The sequence below is a fragment of the Cynoglossus semilaevis genome, chromosome Z (assembly GCF_000523025.1).
Source record: "Cynoglossus semilaevis isolate Cse_v1.0 chromosome Z, Cse_v1.0, whole genome shotgun sequence".
In the NCBI taxonomy this organism is placed as follows: domain Eukaryota; kingdom Metazoa; phylum Chordata; class Actinopteri; order Pleuronectiformes; family Cynoglossidae; genus Cynoglossus; species Cynoglossus semilaevis.
In genome coordinates this window covers 18,297,283-18,319,066 of record NC_024328.1, presented here as the reverse complement: position 1 = coordinate 18,319,066, position 21,784 = coordinate 18,297,283, and the positions used below count along the sequence as shown (strand labels likewise).

At 39.7% G+C, this 21,784-nt stretch overlaps 1 protein-coding gene across 2 annotated transcripts in view; it reads left to right on the top strand.

Moving 5' to 3' along the window:
• arb2a (ARB2 cotranscriptional regulator A) overlaps positions 1 to 21,784 on the top strand; it is a 151,488-nt gene that overhangs the window by 72,992 nt on the left and 56,712 nt on the right. The window contains exon 9 of one of the 2 annotated variants that reach the window (XM_025053169.1): positions 4,104 to 6,483. The exons of the other annotated variant lie outside the window; for it this stretch is intronic. Within the exon in view, the coding sequence (XP_024908937.1) occupies positions 4,104 to 4,247 (144 nt within the window). The 3' untranslated portion in view covers positions 4,248 to 6,483. Of the gene's footprint in view, positions 1 to 4,103; positions 6,484 to 21,784 lie in introns of those variants that run through there. 2 annotated transcript variants of the gene reach the window in all.

Here is a 21,784-nt window from a genome sequence, read left to right as displayed (position 1 = left end):
GCCAAGGACTTGAGTCGAGATGTCCATTTCATTAACTATTACTTTTGTTACTATTATTTATTATTTATAATAGTTGGGATATAGATCATCCACATGCAAATTTGCAATATTTTTGTCCTTTTTCTGCATTTTTGTTGAAAAGTCAGAAGTCAGGAGAATGGATAACCTGATACAGTGCAGTACATGTTTGGGTATCCTCAGTGAGATGGTGGAGAAATAATAAATAAAAAAGCATTTTGTTTTTCCCCCCAAAAGCCAACATATCTGCAAACAATCTGGTTCATCCCTGTCCCAAGGGACCACCCACCTCCTCTATACGTCAAGAACACAAGGAAACGAGGAAAATGCTACATAGCTAAATCTAAGTATGGCAACAGAAGAACAGTTACTTTTAACCCAGACATGGAGGTGGATATAATGGATTCATCACAGTCTAAAGAGTGACAAAATGATGGGTTAAAAATTGGTGTTGTAAAGGTAAATTTAAAAGAATACATTTTTCACAGGGGAAGGTGAAAATAAAGGTTTGGCCAGCCTCCTTGCGTTGTAATTGCACCCCTGGGATAAATGCTTTATCTTTTGTAGGTTATATGGAGGCTCCTAAGCTAAATGCCTGACTTACTATACTGTTTGCTTAACTCAAATGTCCTACTGGGACCTTCCATTACATATTGATCATCACTCTCTCTTGTGTTAGTGGCTTCATGACTAGTCAGGCCTCTGCGTGCACATGGCCAGGACCATCAGGATGAGTTATTCCCAGCTGGTTTCAATTGCATTAGGGACTAATGATTGATAGAGAAAAAGGTAGTTTTGTATACCATACTTGCTTGCTACTTACTGCATTTGATGTCATCAGGCCCACATAGTAGTCTGTCCTGATAGCATAGATGTCAGTCGTGACAGTCGGTGTTCTTTGTTTTTAAGAAGGTTCCTTTTAATGTTGATATAAACTGTAGACACTTTTTGACAGATAAACTCAGTCTTGTATATAATTGAATAATTGAATAATATCTTATCAGACCTTTGGTCCACTTTTTGTTTTAGTTGTAGACTAACTGATTATCTGAACTCTGAAACCACAGGATAGAATATGATGCCAAAGTAGGTCAGGGATGTAGGGTGAGTAAAATTAGAAGGAATTACCTGAAAAACTGTCTGAAAAAGTTGAGACAAAGGAACATTTTTTGCCGGGTCAGATTTCCTTTCTCTTATTTGCATTTATTTGTTTCCCAGATACTATCTGGTAAATCATTTTTAGTCCTGGGACTGAGCAGGCATTACATTAGCAAATCTTAAATTATTGGTAAAATAAGTTACCATAATATCAGTGATCTAAAAGAAATGCTGTGAACCTGTGAACTTCCATTTATCCATTTCATCTGCTTATCCGTTACCGGGTCGCGGGGGCAGCAGTCTTTATGACTGCCACCCAAATCACATTGCACCGTACCAACCCCCATTCGGCAGGTGGTGAGTCCACTGGAAGGTACCAATCGCCCTAACCGGAATTGCCTCTGAGCCAAAACGCCACATGAACCACTCCTCTTTACCATTATTTAGAAATAATGTACAGAGATTAGTTCAACCCTTCTTGGAATGCCATATGTATGATGTTTCTTTGAAAATAGTGCTCAAATAGTGTAACTAACCTACCCCGTCAAAATTAGGGTTAAAACTGATGTAGGAATAGATGTTGAAGCAGACTTCAATGCTACAAGCACATACTTTAAATCTAAAAGAATGGATAAATCAGAATTATTCGCATAAGTCCATTTTCTTTTTCATTGCTGTTTTGTACACACTTCAAAATCGCAATTACTTTCTAAAAGATATCTACATGCTAAAATCTATTTAACATGCTACACTGGATTTGTTAGTACTATTCAAATACAAATACATTCAAATACAATTAGTGCAGATAATCACTCCGTGTACTACTCTGTGATTTAAAAGCTAGATTACATGTTGGTTTCTTCATTTGAAGTATTTACCGATACATCTGTTATTATTTAAGACAAGCTTCTCCCCATTTCTCTCAGAAGCAGGGAGGACAGGGGAGTGGGGAGCAAATGAATGAGGATATAAGTGGGGAATTAAAGGTGGGCACTTGTCCCACCGGTGTATTCTGGAATATGTTATTTTCTCTCCCTCTTATTTCGTCACCTCGTCTTGTTTTGTTTAGTATTTTGTAATTTTAATTTGGTTGCTAAATATTCATGCAGTGTTTTGTCCATGACAGCTTCACAATCTCCAGGGCTTTCTCACAGTTTGACGAAAATGGGGGTTTCTCCTCTTGTATCTTTGTGTTTTCTCCACTCGCCCCACATCCATGTTGGTGTGGTTTGAGTGCTTAAAGGACTCAACAAGGCTCTAAGTGTTCTCTTTTATGTTATGTCTCTGTCATGTGAAAACCGGCTCAGTTGGAAACTCACACACGTACAGTACAACGTATGCATATACAGCATACTCAATATAGCATAAACAACATCAAAACCAATGCTTGAAAGATCCCTGTGTACTTCATAAGTTACTGTATTTTAAAATAAACCAGTCAGGTTTCCCTGGAGACAGTCCCAGCCATTGTTGTGGATCTATGTCAAAACTCCCAGCTGATTTTACCTTGGTAGCCATCCTGCTCTGCATGTGTTTCCATCAGAAACTTTGCCACACGTAAACAATACTATGTAGTTCTTTTTCGGAGACTTTTGGTTTTGATATGTCACATTAGCTTTCCATTGTCAAACACTTTGGTGGCCTACGTTTATTTTGTGTTTTAACCACTTAAATATGAACTAGTTTATAAATTCTAACCATTTACTATTAGGCCATGTCTCCTCCACTTAGCTCAAAATTTGGAAAGTAATGAGAAGTTGCAGTTTTATGTATACTATTTCTTTGTTACTGTAATGTTATAAGTAAGTGTCCAGTGCAGAAAGTTCAAAAAATTTTCATTGGCGAACAAATATTTTTTATTGTTTTGATAAAGAATCATTAATCATTAAAAGGAAAGATGAATCTTCCTAAATTTCAAATACATCTTCGTCAGTAACACTGATAACTGATGCACCTATAGACCATCATAGATGTCTGGTTTAGAGGACATTGAATCCAGCTTATGGTTTTTAGCTTAAATGTAAATCTGTCAAACCATAGAACACATTTCCCAGTGCAGTCCCATGCCCAATAGGGTCTGTGTCCAAAGTGACATTCAATTATCTGGTAAAGTTCAGCATAAACTGATGAGCCATTTCTGCTTGGAACGTCTGTGCCTTTGGTGGATGCTCTTTTTATACTGATTATTGACCTCACAGCTTGTGTTCAACTGTAGTTGAGGCGTATAATAAGATTGTCTGTCAAGGTGAATTACTGTTGTCAGTAACAATAACGCAGTTTCATCTTTTTGCTTCTTTAGTCAAGGCACATACATTAACGTTAGCTAAGAAACTACAGAATTATCAATTAATTTTGTTTATTAGGAATTTCAATTTTATTGATGCTTGTTTCATATAATCTCATAAACAGTTGCATACAAACAAGCATGCATATGTACACGCACACACACATGCCATTTTCTCAATTGAGGAGAAAGTGGTCCAATGGGACAGGGATGGGAGGTGGACTCACACAGGCAGGCGAGTGGAGAGCAGGGCCTTGCGGGATCAACCGTTTGACACATGAGAAGACCCGGAGAAAACAAGCTGTCTGTGGGTTAATTACTGCTCCCCTGCTGGTAATAAATACATTTCTGATCAAGCACATCGAAATGGCTTGCCATTAATTATTTTCCATTAAATATTTTCAAGAAATATCTCTCTTGCCTTCCCCACCCTTTATTCCTCACCCTCGGAGCATGTTAAACCCTGTTTGGAGGGCTGGAGTGTTCCATTGCAGTTTTATGTCTTTTAAAACACTTCACAGTGTGTACTGACTAATTATAAATACATCAAAGGGCCACTGTCTTCCTTTGAATGAAAGGGAAAACAATGAGGGTAAAGCTGCATGTTTTTTTTTTGTTTGTTTTTTTTTTTTGTTTTTTTGCTGTACCTCCCAGTTTTTAACACTTTATTTCTTTATTTTAACCTTTTTTTTATCTCCGGCAGAATCCACCCATCCATCTCAGTTGTATGTCCTTCCCTCTGTCTCTTCCGTGGAGCCTGTGGTCCCCTCTGACATCTGTTTTCATGCTTGGCCAGCCTGTTCCTCTTCGCCTGTGCTCCTCACTGTCTCAGGTGTATTGTTTTTAAAAGAAGATGGGTTATTTTCCAAGTACTGTTATTCAGTATCCTTCAAAACCGAAGAGGTTTCAGAGCCTGTGGTCCACACCCCCAGCCCACTATACCTCTTTCTCATATCCCAAACACACACACAAAACATAATAATTGTTTTGGTTGCGGAATCTGGTAATGCTTTCTTCACCTGCGGACAAGATTTTACCAGGATGGAAGCAGTGAGATAACAAGACACCCAGAAATGAGGCCCTGCATTTATTTCTATCACTATGTCTTTGCTTAGCTTGTCTTTTGATCTGCTTCTGTAGCCAGAAGTGAAGTCTGGTAACGATGGTGGTCATGTTGATGAAGAGTCTTACCCTGAACTAAGCTTTCTGCACAAGCAGTGAAAAAGGAGCAGTCTTACTGAACAGGACAGAGCACAGCCTTATATAAGGTCTTATGTAAGAATGCATCTGTCTTCCAGTACACAACTGTGTGGGTGCCAATCAGTCAGCCACCTAGCCGCCAAAACAGCCATTCAAAGACATTATTACAGAGGCCAATTTCTGTATGTGCACAAATAATGTATCCTTACAAATGAAGTGTGTGCACATAGTCTTCCACAGATTTGGCTTGTTTCTCTCCACCCTCCTTGGTTTTTAATGGATTTGTAAGTTGAGGCTGAGGATCAGATGTGGGAAAGGATGCTTGAGGTGAGACAGATGAAGGATGGATTTTTTCCTTGTGGACTCCATCGTTTCTGGTATGTGGAGGATGAGAAGGATAAAAAAAACCCATGGCTGATTCAGACTGAGTCAGAAAAATGTGTTTACTGTTAAGAAGAAGAGTTGGGAGCTAATTAAATTCTTTGGCTATCCGTCAGGGATCCAGTCATATGGTTTATACACAGTTTGCATAGGTGCTTTGAGAGTGTTAAATCAGATTAGCAAGGTTAACATTTATTTGTTGTTTGTTTGTTTTGTGGTATATATATATACACTCTGAGCACTGGTCTGTCTATGCCTATGGCTTCTGGACTGTACGACGAGATGGTAAGCTTATCTCAAGGTTCTGCATAGTTAGCGGGCTCTGGGGCAGTTCAGGAGCACTGCAGTTTCCTGCGCATATGCGTGTCCTAATATCCATGTGATGTGTGTATGTTTGTCTGCCTCTATCTGAAACTGGGTTTGAGGTATTTATGCCTGTGTGTTTGTGTGTGTGTGTGCGTGTGTGTGCGCATTTGTGTGTGTGTGTGTGTCAGCCCCAGCCTGCTTTAGTCTGCATCTTCCTGAGGAAAACAGCTTGGCTGAAAGCAAAGCTATCAGAGCCATGTTAGGAGAGGAAAAAAGGAGGAGAGGGTGAGCGGCAATGATAAATGGCTGGGGCACACCATCAGAAATTAGTGGAGCCGTTTGCAAAGCTGCGGCATTTTGTTTGATGTGAAACAAAAGGACCACCATGTCAAAAGTGCCTGCCAGCCTGCACAGCAGGAAGACAGCCCCTAGGACATACACCAGCATTGATTCTGTGTGTGTTTGCACTTAAATGTACACATATGTTATAATGCATACATATCATGCACCGCCCTGTTTTTGTTTTGTCCTGCCTTTATTGTGTATATTATCCCTTTTCTGTGTTTCGGGCTGCACTCCTGATGTTAGACAATGCCTAGCCCTTTGTACACTGAAGAGAAACACGACACATTCTTTGCTACGGCTACAGCATATTTGCTCTATTAAGCAGCTGAAATATAGATGTCTAATTTCTTTGTGAATGAATAGGCATCTTAGAGAGCAGCTCTCCTCTTAACATAAGGATGTAAATTGAACTGTTTAAATGTCACAGTCAGCAAGCTGATTTGATTTGAATTGATTTGCTTGTTTCTGGGAAAAAAAGACCTCCCTTGCCAGGGCTTAGCAGCGCTGGCTGCCACAGATAGACCAAGGTCTTTCTTTCTGCCCCAACAACACATTGTAGGGCTTCAGAATTCTTCTATCTGCTGTGATTATGTACAAATGGCCTTCATTTGCCATCCATTTCAAAGCTGTAGTGCTGCATTGTGAGTAGAGGCAGATGACGCAGACCAAATTACATCGGGTCTGCCGCCTGAAAAGGATACTGGCACAATAGGCATTGTGAAGTATTCCCTTCAATACGTTGCCATTATTCTCACCTTTGTTGGTGTTTCTCTCTGTGTTTCAGGAGCATCTTTGGTTTCTAGATTACATATGAGGTGTTGAGGAGAGGTGTGGGGGGAGAGGGGTTTGGAAATACTCTACCCTTAAATCATTCATCTTCAGCCTCCTCTCCCCCCCCCCCCCCCCCCCCATATTTCAAGCCCCCTTCAATTTCCTTCCTTCTACCAAAGAAGTTTATGACCAAATTTGTATCTGTCCGTCTGCCTGCCTCTCTGGTATCATTGTATAATTACAGGTATTTTTTTTTTCTTTAAACAAAGATCACTTGTGCCAAGAGATTCTGCCTTCATCCTGAAAACCCTTTTGAAGGGTGAAACGAATTCCCATTCCTCAGATTAGCAACTGGACTATTTTATTTTCTTAAACCAAAAAGCTTAAAGCCTGTTCTCAGGCTCTGATTGGACAACCTTGCCTATCAACTAAACATGATGGGAAGCCAGAATGCTTGAAATGGAAATAAAAAAATTACAAAACCTGACAAACCCATAGTATTTGTACATGGTATTTGTGCTATATTTTATTTTCTAACACAGTGAGAATAAATAAGGAATTAAATTGATAATTAGAATTGTTAAATTCATATTAATTCCATTTGTTAGTGGCGGGTTGGTCTGCTGTCTTCAGCTCTTTTTTGATCTTTGATCTTTACATCAATAATCTGCAATAATTTACCAGTCTCACCAAGCTATACAGCATCAGGAGTTGTCCATGAGTAAAATTGTGTGTTTTATTTTGTTTTTTTACTCTGTACTATTTGCAAACACAGTATTACTAATACTACTGTATCTAATTAATTCTCCTTTTCAGTGAATGTAGTATAAGCAGCGGTGTTTAAATACAGATTTTCCTGAAGGGCTGTTAAGTAGAACTCAGACAAAGTAGACTGTTAGGAGTAGCTCTCAGGGATGTGATTCACCTTTTGTTCCCTGTTTTAAAAGCTGTTTCCCTGAACCTTGCTTTGCAAGTGCTGCAGGTATAAATACATAAAACAATACGTGTGTTTCCGTACTTTTGTTTTCTTCTGGAGGATCCGAGATTAAAAAAGGTCATGTAAAACAAATTTGACAACCAAGGCTAAATCAAGACATTGCTTTAGCTTCTGTCAGTGTATAATACACTCAGCACACCGGAGGCAGACACAGAGCTGATGCTCTCACCTCCAGCTTTGACACCAGTGTGGTCAATAAGCTTCAACTGTTTGTGTTGTAAAATCAGCAGCCGTTGTCTGTGAATCTGTTTTTGCTTCTTTTGGGCAACTTCACGTTTCTTAGTGGGTGTCAGTTCTTCAGGTGAACTGTTGTCAATTATTTTGTCTGCTGATTTTAGGGCTAAGTTTTTGGTCGGTAACTTTCTTCCAACGTGACGGCTGATGATTTTAAATCAACGTCACAGGCGTCTATCCCATCTTTTCACCCTGTTTGGTGACAGGGAGACATAATGGTGAAATAATTAAAAATCATTATATCTCAAAGACGTTTGGTTCAGGTGAGTCTATCACCTTTTTGTATTTATTTCTCCACCCTCTCCAGTAAAAATGAAGTGAAAAGTCCATCTGTCCACGATGCATCATTGTGCGGCGCTTCCTTCTAATCTCTCCCTCTCTGTTGTCCAACTCCGCCCACCTCTTACCCCACCTCCACCTTCCACACATGCTCTTTTTTGCCACTTTTATGATACAAGAAGCCCCGCTAGTTGAAGTTCATTTGAGTTCAGTTTAATCTTGAGGGATTCATCATTACATATTTACTGGCTGAGGCTGATCTTGCTGTAAGGTTCTCCCCTCGTCCCATTGATCTACAGTGCGCATGTTCACTCCTGAGGTTACGGGACGTGCTTCCATTTGCATAAAGCCCTGGGCAAGGTTCTTTCCACCATTGATTGGCCTGTCCATGAGCGCCCCGTGCCTTCTCACATTGATCACTTTGTTTTTTTCCCGGAGACAGTGCTACTCAGAGTTCAGCTGCTGCTGCTCTGGCATATCAGACCTGCCGCAGGAAGAGAGGGAAATGGAGTGAGAGAGAGCAGATGAAAAGAGGAGAGACAGAAAGAGAGAAGAGACAGGAGTAATAGTGTGGTTTTTAAAAACAGTAGAAAGATGGAGCTAAGATTTATCATATTTCTTTTAGGTTTGTGATAATTCTGTTAGAAACCCCCCCTCAAAACAAATCAAAACCAGTTGGAACTTTTTCCCTGCAGCCTCTGTTTTCTCTGGATATGATTGAGACTAATGCAATCAATTCAATTTATTAATCTGATTAATGACAGGAAAACTGTGGATTTGCCACAATTTATCACCTTTGATCGTGATCATAGAAGAAAACATAATCAGGATTATTCAAAATAAAAATTCCTAAATTTGCTTAAAATATTTTTGTTTATTTCTAGGAACTAAGACTATTAACAACAGGTAGATGTATGTGTTTTACACATGTTTTTATTTGTGTAAAAAAATTAATCCAAAAAATTGAATTATAAACATGGAAAAATATATATACAAAAGTATACCTTAGTGTTAACATTCTTATAGAGTGGTGCTCTCAAAACTTTGGTGATTGTTCTCAACAATATTAATATTAATCACTCAACAGTTACAATCCATTTGACAGTTGTATTAGTCAGCTTGTCAGCTGTAGACTTATTTACCCCTCTGTGCTGGCTGTGAGTGAGGCTGCTCTGACTTAAGGTGGACAAGACGTCCAGAAGTTGAAGACTCCACAAACACATGGTGGGCGATGGTTTTAGACTCCTGGTGCTATTTTGAAACATTTTCCCTCATTGTGCAAGCAAAAAAAAAAGTGTGTTGTCTATGAACACAAGCAACTTATGTGGATGGATGCACTGAATAATCCTTAACAATGAATTAACATTTTAGGCATTATTTCTACATCCAATATATGTACAAATATATTCAAAATAAAGAAAGAAATGTATGTAAAGGCTGTGGGCTAAATCTGCTGCTGAATGAGTGTGACCTTCAGGCCCATGCCTCCATGATGAACACAGCCACATAGATTGAGGGCTACTTTTAGAAAGACTGCTACGGTAAAGACACAATGTATTACTCTTTGGAGAAATGCCTGTCCATCATAAGGAGAAGATTTAAACAGCATTAATAATGGACCGTCTTTTAAGAACAATAATGGGAGAAAGGCTACCTTGTAAAACTGCATCACGTGGTATACCTTGTTTTTCAACAATAAAAACTTATATTGAAAAGATAGAGGACATAGGTTTTAAAATTGACATTTTCCTAATTTACCTATTACACTATGGCCATCTATGTGCTCACATTTTCTCCCTACGCGGTCCACTGTGTGTTCATCCAGTATGGCGTCAATGGTGGTGTAGGGCTCAGACTCCCATGATGCACCTCTCTTCTTTGTTCTGCAGCATGTGAGATCAGCATGCGTCTTTGTCTGCCTCCCTCTCGGTTCCATCAGCTCGTCGCCACAGAGGCAAGGTCCTGCTCTCCTCCTTGCCCTGTACTTCAGAGCTCACTCGCTCTTTCATTCACTCTCTAGAGCCCATTGGGCTTAGTTTTCCACGTCTTGTCTCCCATGTGCCCCTCGCCACGTTTGTTATGTTTTACCATCCTTTTCTCGCTCGCTTTATGAAAACCCCTTCACTGGTTCATTCTTTTTTTGCCCCTTGCCCCCGTCGTCAACACACTCCACATTACTGTTTTTTTTTTTATGCTCACACAGTTCTGTGTTAAGTCAGTACACACGTGTGTATTTTCTCTCCACACTCATCCATAATCCTTCTACGTCTGCATTCATTTCGTGATCTTTTCCACGTGTTCTCTGATCTTACACAGTTTTATTTTTCTCCTCTTTCTCTTAACCTCATCTTCACGCTGGCCTTGGTGCTTTCTCTGACACCTGATCCATAGCTCCACCGTGACCTCACTTCTGTTTGTCTCCCTTTCAGAATTTTTTTATTTTATTTGATCTTTTTCACCAGAACATCCAAAACACCCTTTTTTTCCTTCTAAAAGCTTCATCACTTTCAAAGTTTATTCTGTTTGTATTGAAAATTCTTTTCTGTGGTTCTGTTGATTTGTTTTTTAATAACATCCTTACAAAATAATACAGGATTTCATTTGTAAATTTTTACTCACCTTTCTTTCAACTCTTCTCTATATTTTCCATATTTCTATATATTGTGTCTTTTAATTGCACATTTTATTTAATTAATACATTTTACACTAATTTGCCATTTATTCACTGACATTGACTGTTGCCACTGTATTCACCTGCTGTGTGTGGGGGTGTTGGCTGGTTGCGACCTAGGTCACCTTCACCAGTGAAGGAACAGGAGCAGCATGACATGAGGTTTGAATGTGGTGAAGATGACATGTTGACAGCTCAAATGAATCGCTTGTCACATGTCATTTTTCTTATTCTTTTTTTTCATTTTCTCCCTTGTTAATCCTGCCATAAGTATGCATACAATATAAGAGAAGAATCAGGAGGACATATGGGGTGGCAAATTGTTATGCAGGCATCAATGAGTGAAACTCGCCCATTCTGTCCAGTGTATTTTTTTCCTCCTGCCCTCGACACTGTGAATGTTCTCATTCTGCAGCAAATGTAGGTGGATGAAAAAGAATTGGGATTGAAAGGAGGGAAAGTGTTGTTTGTGAAAAGCTGTGAGTAGCAGTGAGGCAGATCCTGGTGCAAATGTCACTGAACCCACTGACTCCGAGGTTGAAGTTTAAACCCTCTCGCCCTCCTCTGCTTCTCTTTCTTTGCCTCTGCTTTTAGCTTTTTTCATTCTTCCTTTTAAATTCTCCACCTCCAGCCACGCACGCCTCCTTCACTCTTTGCTCTCTCCGTCTTTCACTGCTTTTAAAGTTCATTCAGTGGCGAGCTGGTGTGCTGTGGTGTTTTTAGCACTGCCTGCTTTAGAGCCTCATCGCTAAATTCTTTCACTTTGGATGTGAAGACTTTTTCTGTATCACATTTTCTTTTACCTACAGAATAAGCAGCTCACAGCTTTTTAGTCACTGCATTTCTGCACGTCAGGCTTGAAACACTCCATAGTGGACTGTTCAGCTGATGTCTTTCCTTCCCTGCAGCCGTGGATGCTTATGGAAAACCCAGTTTGAATTCCTTTACGGCATTTTTTCAAGGGTATGTTTTAGTTATGTACCTGTAGTAAAACACATTTAATTTTTAAGCCTGGAAAACTTACAGTGAAAGGAGATGAACTGTTTTATGTGCCATTTTAAGGCTTTATGTGCTGTGAAATACGATGAGGAGGAAAAAAGAAGGTAGAGTAAGTAAAGTGAGAAGTAAAAGAATGAGAGACTTCTGAGAAAGCAGCAGCCTTTTGACGCTGGCTTGAAGATGAATGGAAGACTCACCAAAAGATAGTCCTTGTTTCAGGATGGGTCTTCAAGATTTAGACAGATTTGAAAAAAAAAGATAAAGGTCAGGTTTGTTCATCTGATGATTTTTCCTGAGCATGGCTTAATTAATATATTTTGCTCCAGTATAGACAGACTTTTTTTTGTTTAATTTTACACTTTAGACAACACTTTCCTGATTATACAGTTGTAAATGTCACAATATTTTCTCTTAAAAAGACGTAAAACTAGCTTTTCCTTCCTTCCTTCCTTTATTGATTTACTGTAGTATTTACAAAGTACATAACATATCATGAAATACTCTACAGTGAAAATGGACAGGCTTTATCAAGGCAAAGTCCATTTCTTATATACAGGTTACAGTTACAAGGCTGTGTACGTGTGTGTGTGTGTGTGTAAAGTACACTGTTAGGTGGAATCACACTCATGGACTCCTCTGACATTAGCTTTCATGCTTGCCCCGTCATCTGTATATTTCACACTCTCTCAATATTTAAAACATCTCGGTCATGTCACACATCTTTACAACAACCCCCCTTCACCATTTACAAGTTGACATTTACAGTATGACCCGCATCTGTTCTGCTCACTCTTTAGCTGTCCACCCCTTTCTCATTGCTCTCTTCTTCTCACCCCCCGTGCCCTGCTTCCCTTAACCTCTCTCACCCCATTCTCTACCCCTGTGTCTCCGATGTGATGACACCTTCAAGGGGAGCCTCCTCTGCTCTTCACCTCCTGCTCCCCTTATTTTTTTTGCCCCCCTGATATGTCTGCTTTTGTGGCCTTGCATGTGGAGGGATGGTTAGGTGATTTGCTCTAATTTCTATGAGATAGAAACACTAGGGGGCACTGCCTGTCCTTTGTTCCCTTAGCAGTACAGGTGTTTGTGTGCTTGTGTTGTGTGTGTGTGTGTGTGTGTGTGTGTGTGTGTGCGTGCGTGCGTGTGTGCCTGTGCTCCTGTTTGTGTTTGTGTTTTGTTAAAAAGCCGATCCCTTGTGACACAGATCTACCCTCGGACAGACAGGAAGGCAGAGAGACAGCAGGTCTCTTGTGGTCACTATGGTGCTCTGCGCCCATCCACAGCCTCCTGTCCCTCCACTACGACCCCTTATTTCTGTTTGGTCAACCTACGGGTTGCTGGTTAATGAACAGGGTTCGGACCACCAAAGGGAGCGACAGTCATCTCACAGACACCTCTGCTCACCTCTAGCCCTCTGAGACCCCTCTCTCAATGACAGGCCCCCTACCCCTTTGCACATCTCTCTCCCCACGTTGACCCTCGGTCCCTCGGGGGTCACACCACATCGTCTGGCTGCCCTGTGGCCACCTAAAAACACTGCTCACCCAGCATGGCACTACACAAAGGGAGATAAACGGGGAGTGGTGTTGACAGCCTCTCTGTATGAGACAAAGGAAAGTATTAACACGACTGCACTGTTTAGCTAAAATATAAAAAAATAAAATAAAATTTAAAAACTCTGGAGATGAACAAGAAACTTAATTTTCATTCAGGCCTGGTTAAGAAAGACACTTCCTCAAAATAATGACCAGCTCTGGACAGCAGTGTCAGAGTGAGTGTTCGGAGCTCACCCATCTCATGTCGGCAGCTGTTTTATTTTTTACCCTACATAATCTATACCCTATAATTAGTCATGGTGCTTTTCTAGCTAATCAATGTGATTGTTTCTTAAAAATACTGGAAGTTACTATGGAAAAATACAATGGAGTTTTTTTTTTTTTGATGGAGACAGCTGATGAGGGATGTTTGATGGTGCTAATTGGCAGCTCCCGTCCATGCAGTGTGTGGCTGGCAGTGGGATGGGGCTGGGCAAAGTGAAGCGCTGCTATTGTTTAGAGGTGTCAAACTCAACGCAGAACAAAGAGGACAGGAGAAATGTGCTATGCTTGCCTATCAGTGTGAATAATGCTGAAGAATGCACGTGCACAAACACACACACACACTCAAACGAGTATATATATTATATATGTATGAATGCCCATGCTTGTGTCCATCCGCATCAGCACGTTACCTGCAGTCGTACACACCAGCTTTGCCTCAAGCTGACACAAACAGACACCTATTTACTGTCTCTCTCTCTCTCTCTCTCTCTCACACACACACACACTGCGACAAACAGCCTGAAATGACAGGATAATCACCACATTCAAACTTACCTTCAGCTCTGAGTAAATGCCTCTTTTTCCTGAGATAAACTAATAAATATACTGTTTTCTTTTTAAATGTTCTTCACTGAAGGCCTAATTACCACTGGCTGACAAAGACCTGACAGAGGTGTAATAGTTAAAAAGGTAATTTGACTACAAGTAGGAGTTTGGGTGGGGAAAAGGGTCAGTGTGCTTCCTCTCTCTCCCTACCCCCATCTGTCGCTCTTTTTAATGGTTTATTCACGCTTTTGCAGGACTTTTTGCATGATTGACTGACAAGGTCTTTCTCCGAAATAGCATCTTCAGTAATGAGAAATAATTGACTCCCTAATCAAAAAGAGGGTTCATGGAATCCACAAACCCAACTGTAATCTTCTGTGGCATTTCCAGCAGAATTGACAGTCCTTATAGCTCCAGGCTCCATACCACTTTGATTTAATTGCTTTTTTTACAAGATTAATAATATTCTTTATAAAGTATTGTGTGTGCACACGCTCAGCATGTGTTTTTTTTTGAGTATTTATATATATATATATATATATATATATATATATATATATATATATATATATATATATATAAATACTATATATAACAGGTACTACAGCTTTCTCTCAGGCTTTGTTTTTAATCAACAATACAGCTTTTGAAAAGCACTTGTAAATGGTTTGTGTTACTTTTTGGTAAATTTTACATTTAATTCATTAAGGGTATCACCGGGCAGATTCCATTAAATACTCTGGGGTATTGCATGCCGTTTTGTTTTTTGTTTTTTACTGCGCCTTAATAAACTACAAAATGAAAAAATGTAGAACAATTACAGAAGTATAATATTATAAAAGGGAGTATTTTGGGAAAGGAAGTGTGTATAATCTAATTCTTAATTATAATAATAATAACATTTTTTTAGATTTGCTTGAAATTTTTAATTAAAGTAATATCATTAATTGTAGCTACTTAACTTAGTTTTTGCAATCTTATTTTTTAAATAAGCTAGAAAAACAGATTTTTACTCCTCCTGCTCATTTTCCCTATCTTTGAAATTAAAAATGTATTGCCTAAAGGGAAAATGTTTCTAAGGACATAACGAATATTTAGATTTTTTTTTCTTTGCTTAGGCTATTTAATCATCTAATTGAATTGCTTTGTATTTTCCTAAACCCTACATTAGCGTTATTTTTTCCTAATCTTTCATCCTGATGTCTTGATTACTTTGGGCATTAAAGTCATAATTTAAGCAAATCTGCCTGGAAAACTACAAAGTTTTTTTTTATTTTTTTTAACAAGATGAGGCAAATTAACTTGTAGCTTCCTCCAGTCTGTCCAATTTGTTATATGGCCTCAACCCTTTTCTCGCTCCCTCTTTCTTTTTTTCTGACTCATCTTTTCTCTCCTTAAAAATCTGCTTTAAATCATGGCTGGTGGCAATGAAAAGCTAATTTCAGATTGTTATATATTTCCATTAATTCCATTTGGCCTTTCTGTATATTTTACCTCCATCTCACTCTTTCTCTCTCTTTCTCCCTCTCCTTTTAGTTCAAGGGGATCACCAAATTTTTCTTTTTTCTTCTTCTATTTTTCAGGGGACTTTCATTCCCCCTTGCACCCCACGGCACAGGAGACATGCAGATATGAAGGAGTAGAGAGTGATAACTGAAGGGCGGGACTCTCTTTCTGTCACTTTCTTTAAAACTCCCTCCTTTCCTGTTCCCCAAACTTCTTTTTTTTAATTTCTATGTGTGGCTTCTCACTCAGCGAAGGGTCGAGTGGCCCTAGAAGTTTGTACAAAACACCTCCCCTGAGAATCAAACTCCTGCAGCCCTGAAGGGACGCACACAAATACACATGCACTCTCTCTCTCTCTCTCACTTTCTCTCTCTCTCACACACACACACACATTCAAACTCACATACCTGATTTGCCAGTAATGTGTGGAGCAGCAGGCGCCTCCAGATTTCTTGTTTTTGCCTTTTTACCTCCTCCTTTCTCCTCCCCCTTTCACAGCTAAGGTGAAAACACAGCCGACTGAGATATTTAGTAAATCTTGCCATTAGCAGACTGCACCTTAAAAAATATAAATAAATAAATAAACATTAACCAAACTGGACCTTGTGTGGCATTGAAATTAATTTGTACAGAGTGGGAATGAGTTCTCCATGATGGAAAATAGACTCAAAAAAGTCACACATTTACACAAACATTTCCAAACTTTTTAACATCACTTCATTTTTATCATTACAAATTTAGATGAAATTAGAGAGAATTGCACATCTTAGCTGGTTTAAAGTTCCACAATGTACTCCTATTAAAGGTTTTTGGCTCAACTGATGGGCTTGGTTATTACATGGAATGTGCGTGTGTGTGTGTGTGCGCGTCTGTGTATATCTGAAATGGACAGCAGTACCCGATGGATATTTAACACATTAGCTCTGGCAGAGCTTAGAGTGGTGTGCAAACACACTGATTTCCTAAGTGGCAATCATATCAGCCTTGTCGTCAGAGAGGCAGCCGAGAGCAAACATCTGTGTGTGTGTGTGTGTGTGTGTGTGTGTGTGTTGTGTGTCATTTAGACATTAACTTCATTACTGCTTCAAAATTGTTCAGTAAACTTTGTTTCTCTTTGTTTTTTTCCCCAACCAGTGATTGTTGGTTTATGAAGCTCTTTTGAAACTAGAACTTTTTTCAACATACATTAAAAGATCAGTCGACCCCATCTTAATATCGTTAAAACAATTTGGTTTAATGAACATCAACAGTGTTGTGCATTTTCTGTCCTTCATTGTTTCAGTGTTTAGACTTTGTTTTTGCTTTGCTCTCTCTCTCTCCCCCTCTCTCTTTCTTTTTCTCTCTCTCTCTCCCTCTCTCCCTCCTTCCCCATTTTTCTGACACCACTGTAAGCTATCTCCTCCAAGCCAGGGTTAATGGATCTCCAGGTGCTCCTGGATGTCAGAAGTCAGTTACGACACAAAGGTCTCAGCCTCCTGTTTCTCCTCCTCCTCCACTCACCCTTGTTAGGCCCTCTTTCCTGCTCTAGCCCTACGTCAGTCTTCTTCTCCCTCACCCAATCCATCCTCACCTCCTGCTGAGAGTCACCCATCCGAAACTTTGTTAAAACAGGGTCATCCCCCGGCGTGAACTTAAAGGCTGTCCCTTTAACCTGCTCTGAAATAGTTACGGCTATTATTATGGCTTATAAATCATTAAGAAAGTTTAATTATACAAAAATTTCATGGTGGAAATGTGCAAGCTGACACATGGGAAAGGGAATTTAATGGGACAGCAAGTCCCAGCACTGTGAGGGAAAATATTGAGGTTAGGTTTCTATTTTACAGCATTGCCGGAGGGTTGAGAGACAGGGAGGAAGACAAGAAAGAAGCACTTTTAAAGGGAGAGTGGGAGAAAGTGGCAGGAAGGTGATTTGACTGTTTTTAATGTTCAAAAGTAACTTTCACATATCCCATCGTAGACCATGGGCAGTTGATGTTGGTAATGATAAAGATGTTGCCAATTATATGTAGCCTGTGCTGTTTTTTTTTTTGTTTTGGTTTTTTACTAATATGTATTTTAATTAACACAGGGCTTTAATTAGTTACTGTGCTGTTATTCCACTCTAATGAAGAATGATATCTAATTAGAAATCATCATTGGGAGAAATTCTCTAATTGCTTTTACTAAACAATATATGAACCTCCTTAACGACTGCTGATCCAAAACTTTGTCCACCTTCTTAATTGCATCAGTATCACTTTAATGTGAAAACCTATACAAGATGATGTTGATGAAGTGACAGTAAGTCATTTAATTTATTCACCCAAGCTTTTCAGACCTTTTAACACTGTGCAGGTAGTAATTACAAAATATTTAAATAGTGTGCTGTGAAATAGTGGTATACTTTTCAGTAATAACCGATGGCACAACCAAAATGTGACCTCTGCTTTTAACCCATCACCAAAGTGAACAGTGGGCAGCTTTAAGGACCCAGGGAGCAGTGTGTGGGGACGGTGCCATGCTCAGAGCACCTCAGTGGTAACTTGGCAGCTGGTGGACTTGAACCTGAAGCCTTCCAGATATTAATATGTGTCAATCAAGTAATGACCCAGAGTAATTTATCAATTAGTGGAATTATCAGGAACTATGAGAAATAAAACCCCTGTGGTAATAATAATAAACATGCTTTGAGACACAATACATTCTGGTGCTGAACCTGAAACTTAGTTGACTTCATGGATAAACAGCACTTGATACATAAACAGCAAATGCATATATTTGCACCATTCTGCCATTTAGCACTTTTTTGTCCATAACTCATCATTCATCTTTTCCTCTCTTCCTCGTCATCCCATCCCTCTCACTTCCCGACTTCCCATAATCCTCTTGTTTTCCATGCGGGCACAAGTGGGGCGCAGCACCCACAGCCAGCAGGTTTCCTGGCACGCTGCACCTCATCCTCTGCCTTTTGTTTTCACCAGTTCATAACAATTCCCCACTTCTGCTGTGTCAGGAAATATTTGCTGGACTTCCTTTTCCTCCCTGTCCGTGCTGTGTCTGCACAAGTTCACATATACACGTATCACACACACGCACACACACATGCATACATATACTACATTGTTTGTCATCTGTGACATTAGACATTTTCAATGCTCACATGTCCCTAACACGGTTCTTTAAAGCTCCTTCACAGTTGCTTTTAAATTTAAGTCCCACACCACCATCTCCTTTACTCATCTTCCCTCCATCATGCATGTGGGCAACAGTTTTGGGAGGAAACGGCGAAGAAAAGGTGGAAGTTATCGCAGATTTCTCCTGCTCTCTCCCTCACTCACTTCCTCTCCACGCCCTCGCTGCAGCACGAGTTCATGCACTGGAAAGTCAGAGGGGGAAAACCCAGTGAGTAAATTAATGTGACCTCTGTGAGCAAAAAAATCTCTACACACTTCCACACTATTGAAAGATGCACATGCACACACACCAAGACAAGCAAACACACACACTCCCTTACACTCCCAAGGGCCCTGTGGCCTCGTGCTAGAGAGGGCTTCCTTCCTGCGGTTAAGACAAAGGAAACCGGGACAGACAGGGGACCTGGGACCTGTGCTTCAAAGCCACAGGAAGTGCTGTTGTTGTCTCTTCCTGTGGAGGGTGTTGGAGTGTGGGGGGCCAGCTGCCTGTGTTTTCACAGTCAGGGATGAACAGTGAGCTGTGTGTGTGTGTGTGTTTGTATGGGTGTGACACAGACAGGAAAGGTAGAGTAAATGAACATGCAACAATGTCACTTTGAGTCATCCTCTTTGACACGAGATTCGTAGATAGAAACATTAAACATTAAAGGTTGAACAAATTAGTCCATGATGTGAGTGCTCTGGCACAACGTTGCTGTTATGGAAAAAAGTAAATGTGAACCTTGTAAAAAAAAAAAATCATCAGCCACAAGAAATATATTTAGCTTTGTAGATGGACAGACCTTTGGAGGTAAGAAATTAACCTTTTGACCATTTTAGTCAAATTGAGCAGCCTGTTACTGAACGATAGCTTCAAAAAAGTATCCTCATATCAAACATGTCATGACAAAACTTTCATATGTGAATATAAACCTTTTTTTAAACAATTTGAAATTGATGAATTTGGAATGCCTTTCCATATTTGGACATTTATAAATACAATAGTCTCATTTGTATATGGCTAAGCTAAGCTAACCCCGATCTCCCTTGTCAACCACTCCTTTCTTGTGTCAGCAGCAGTTAGCAGAAGTTTGAATGGAATTATTCCCCTCATACTAAGCTTACTTGTCATTTAAATTCTGGGCTTATCAAACAAATTATGCAGGATTCAATGGTTTATTTCCTGTAAAGTTCCCTGCATGCAGTACATTTAGTCCCACACACTCCTTTAAAAGCCACGTCCAGTCGAGAATCATCGACCTAACTGCTGTTGATCTATTGGTCCATTGTCCTTATTGATTTATGATTAAATGAAACCACTGTCAGGAGATCAGTCAACTACATCACAGACACCACACATGCTCGCAGTGTGTAATATCTGTATGTGTTTGTGTTACTGCTCCTGTTCCAATGTTGGCATGTAGGGATTTATGGGGGAGTATGTGTTGGTGTGGCCGCACCATGTGTTTTCAGGCTTCCGGTGTTCGCCCGCATACATGTTTGTTTGTTTGTTTTTCCTGTGTTCGCCCTGGCTTCTCTGATACTCTCCTCTTACTCTCTGGCAACAGGGGGACAGTTAATCAATCAAATATTTAAGCAGTGCTTCAGTGCTCAGTGGGTAGTCCGAGATTATCCGTGTCTGTTGGCAGTGGACGCCGCTGCTACATTATAAGCTTCGTCAGTGACTGGCATCAACACATCCTCTCCCACTCTCTTTCTCTTCCTTCTTCCCCTTGGCCTCTGCTCAGTCTTTGTACACACCCACTACCACTCTGTATTTTGTCATCTTTCCTCATCTCCCTCACTTTTGTCATTCTCCTTCTCTATCTGTTGATTTCCTCATCCCTTGTTTGCTGCTCTCTGTATGCACTTGCTCTCTTTGTATAATTGTGGCTTTTCACATCGACTATCTGACAGTGAGCAAGGTCTCATCTTTCTCCCTTTCTGGATTCCTAGCGTTTCCCTCTCTCTTCTTTCACACTATATTCTTTTTAGGGATGAAGCTGCCTGTCTCCCCACAGGGATCTCTCAACTGTGGATTACCATTCACTTTTCGCCCAATTATCTAGTGGCTTTTGCTTCCTTTGACACATAATTATCAAAGGCCTAAATAATTGTCTTTATTATTGCCGGTGTTTAGATGTAGCATCAGCGGAGCAGGGGAGCATCACAGGGAGAAGAGGGAAATTAAGTATTTATCTCGACCAGAGCTTAGCTTACCATGCTGCTAAATGATGTCCCGACACTTATTTCAACTCCTTGTCTAGATAAATAAACATTACTAATACATACCATTCCCTCCTTCCTGTATATACACACAAACATACCTCTGTGCTAAATACATGAGACATTCTTGAAATTAGGATGTTCTTTTTTTAAAGGACAAAGTAGAAACAAGAAAATACTGTTTTTTTATTGTTCAACCTAATGTGTTTGCTACAGATACATTCAATTCCTGACACTATAGCAACTTTGCTACTGAATCACATCAAAATGAATAATGAATATTTTTATGTAGTTGACCAGTAAATGCAAATTAAAATTGAGATGAATATTTTGGATACTAGATAATACAAGATAAATTTGGAATACAGGCAGGTCATAAAACCATATCCACACTTTTTGTTGTTGTTGAAGCTATACTGGGAACTCTTTCTATAGCTCTTTCAGCACAAAACTGTGACATTTAATACCCATTGTCAATAACCAGACCTGTTACTAGTTAATTTATCATTTCAGAAGACTTCAACTTCCAATCAAACTTCAAAATACATTTTAGTTTATAATAATAATAATAATGCTGAAAGTTGACTCATTGACACATTTCTCTTTTGTAAATGAAAACTGAATGATGTCAAGGCTTCTGTATTAAGCTCAATTAGACACATACAATATATAAACACGATGGTCCTCCAATGGTGCCAGAGAGGAATTAAATTACATTGGAAAAAGTGTAAACAGTTGTGTGATGTGACTTTTCAGTGAGGGCAGAGAAAAAAACCTCTTCATTGGGATCATTAAAACATCCCTTCTTTTTCTTTTGGCTTTGTCCCTTTTTCAGGGGTTGCCACAGCAAATCATTGATTTCCATCTCTCCCTGTTCTCTGTATCTTCTACTCTGACTCCAACTATCTGCATGTCCTCCCTCACTGCATCCATATATCTCCTCTTTGG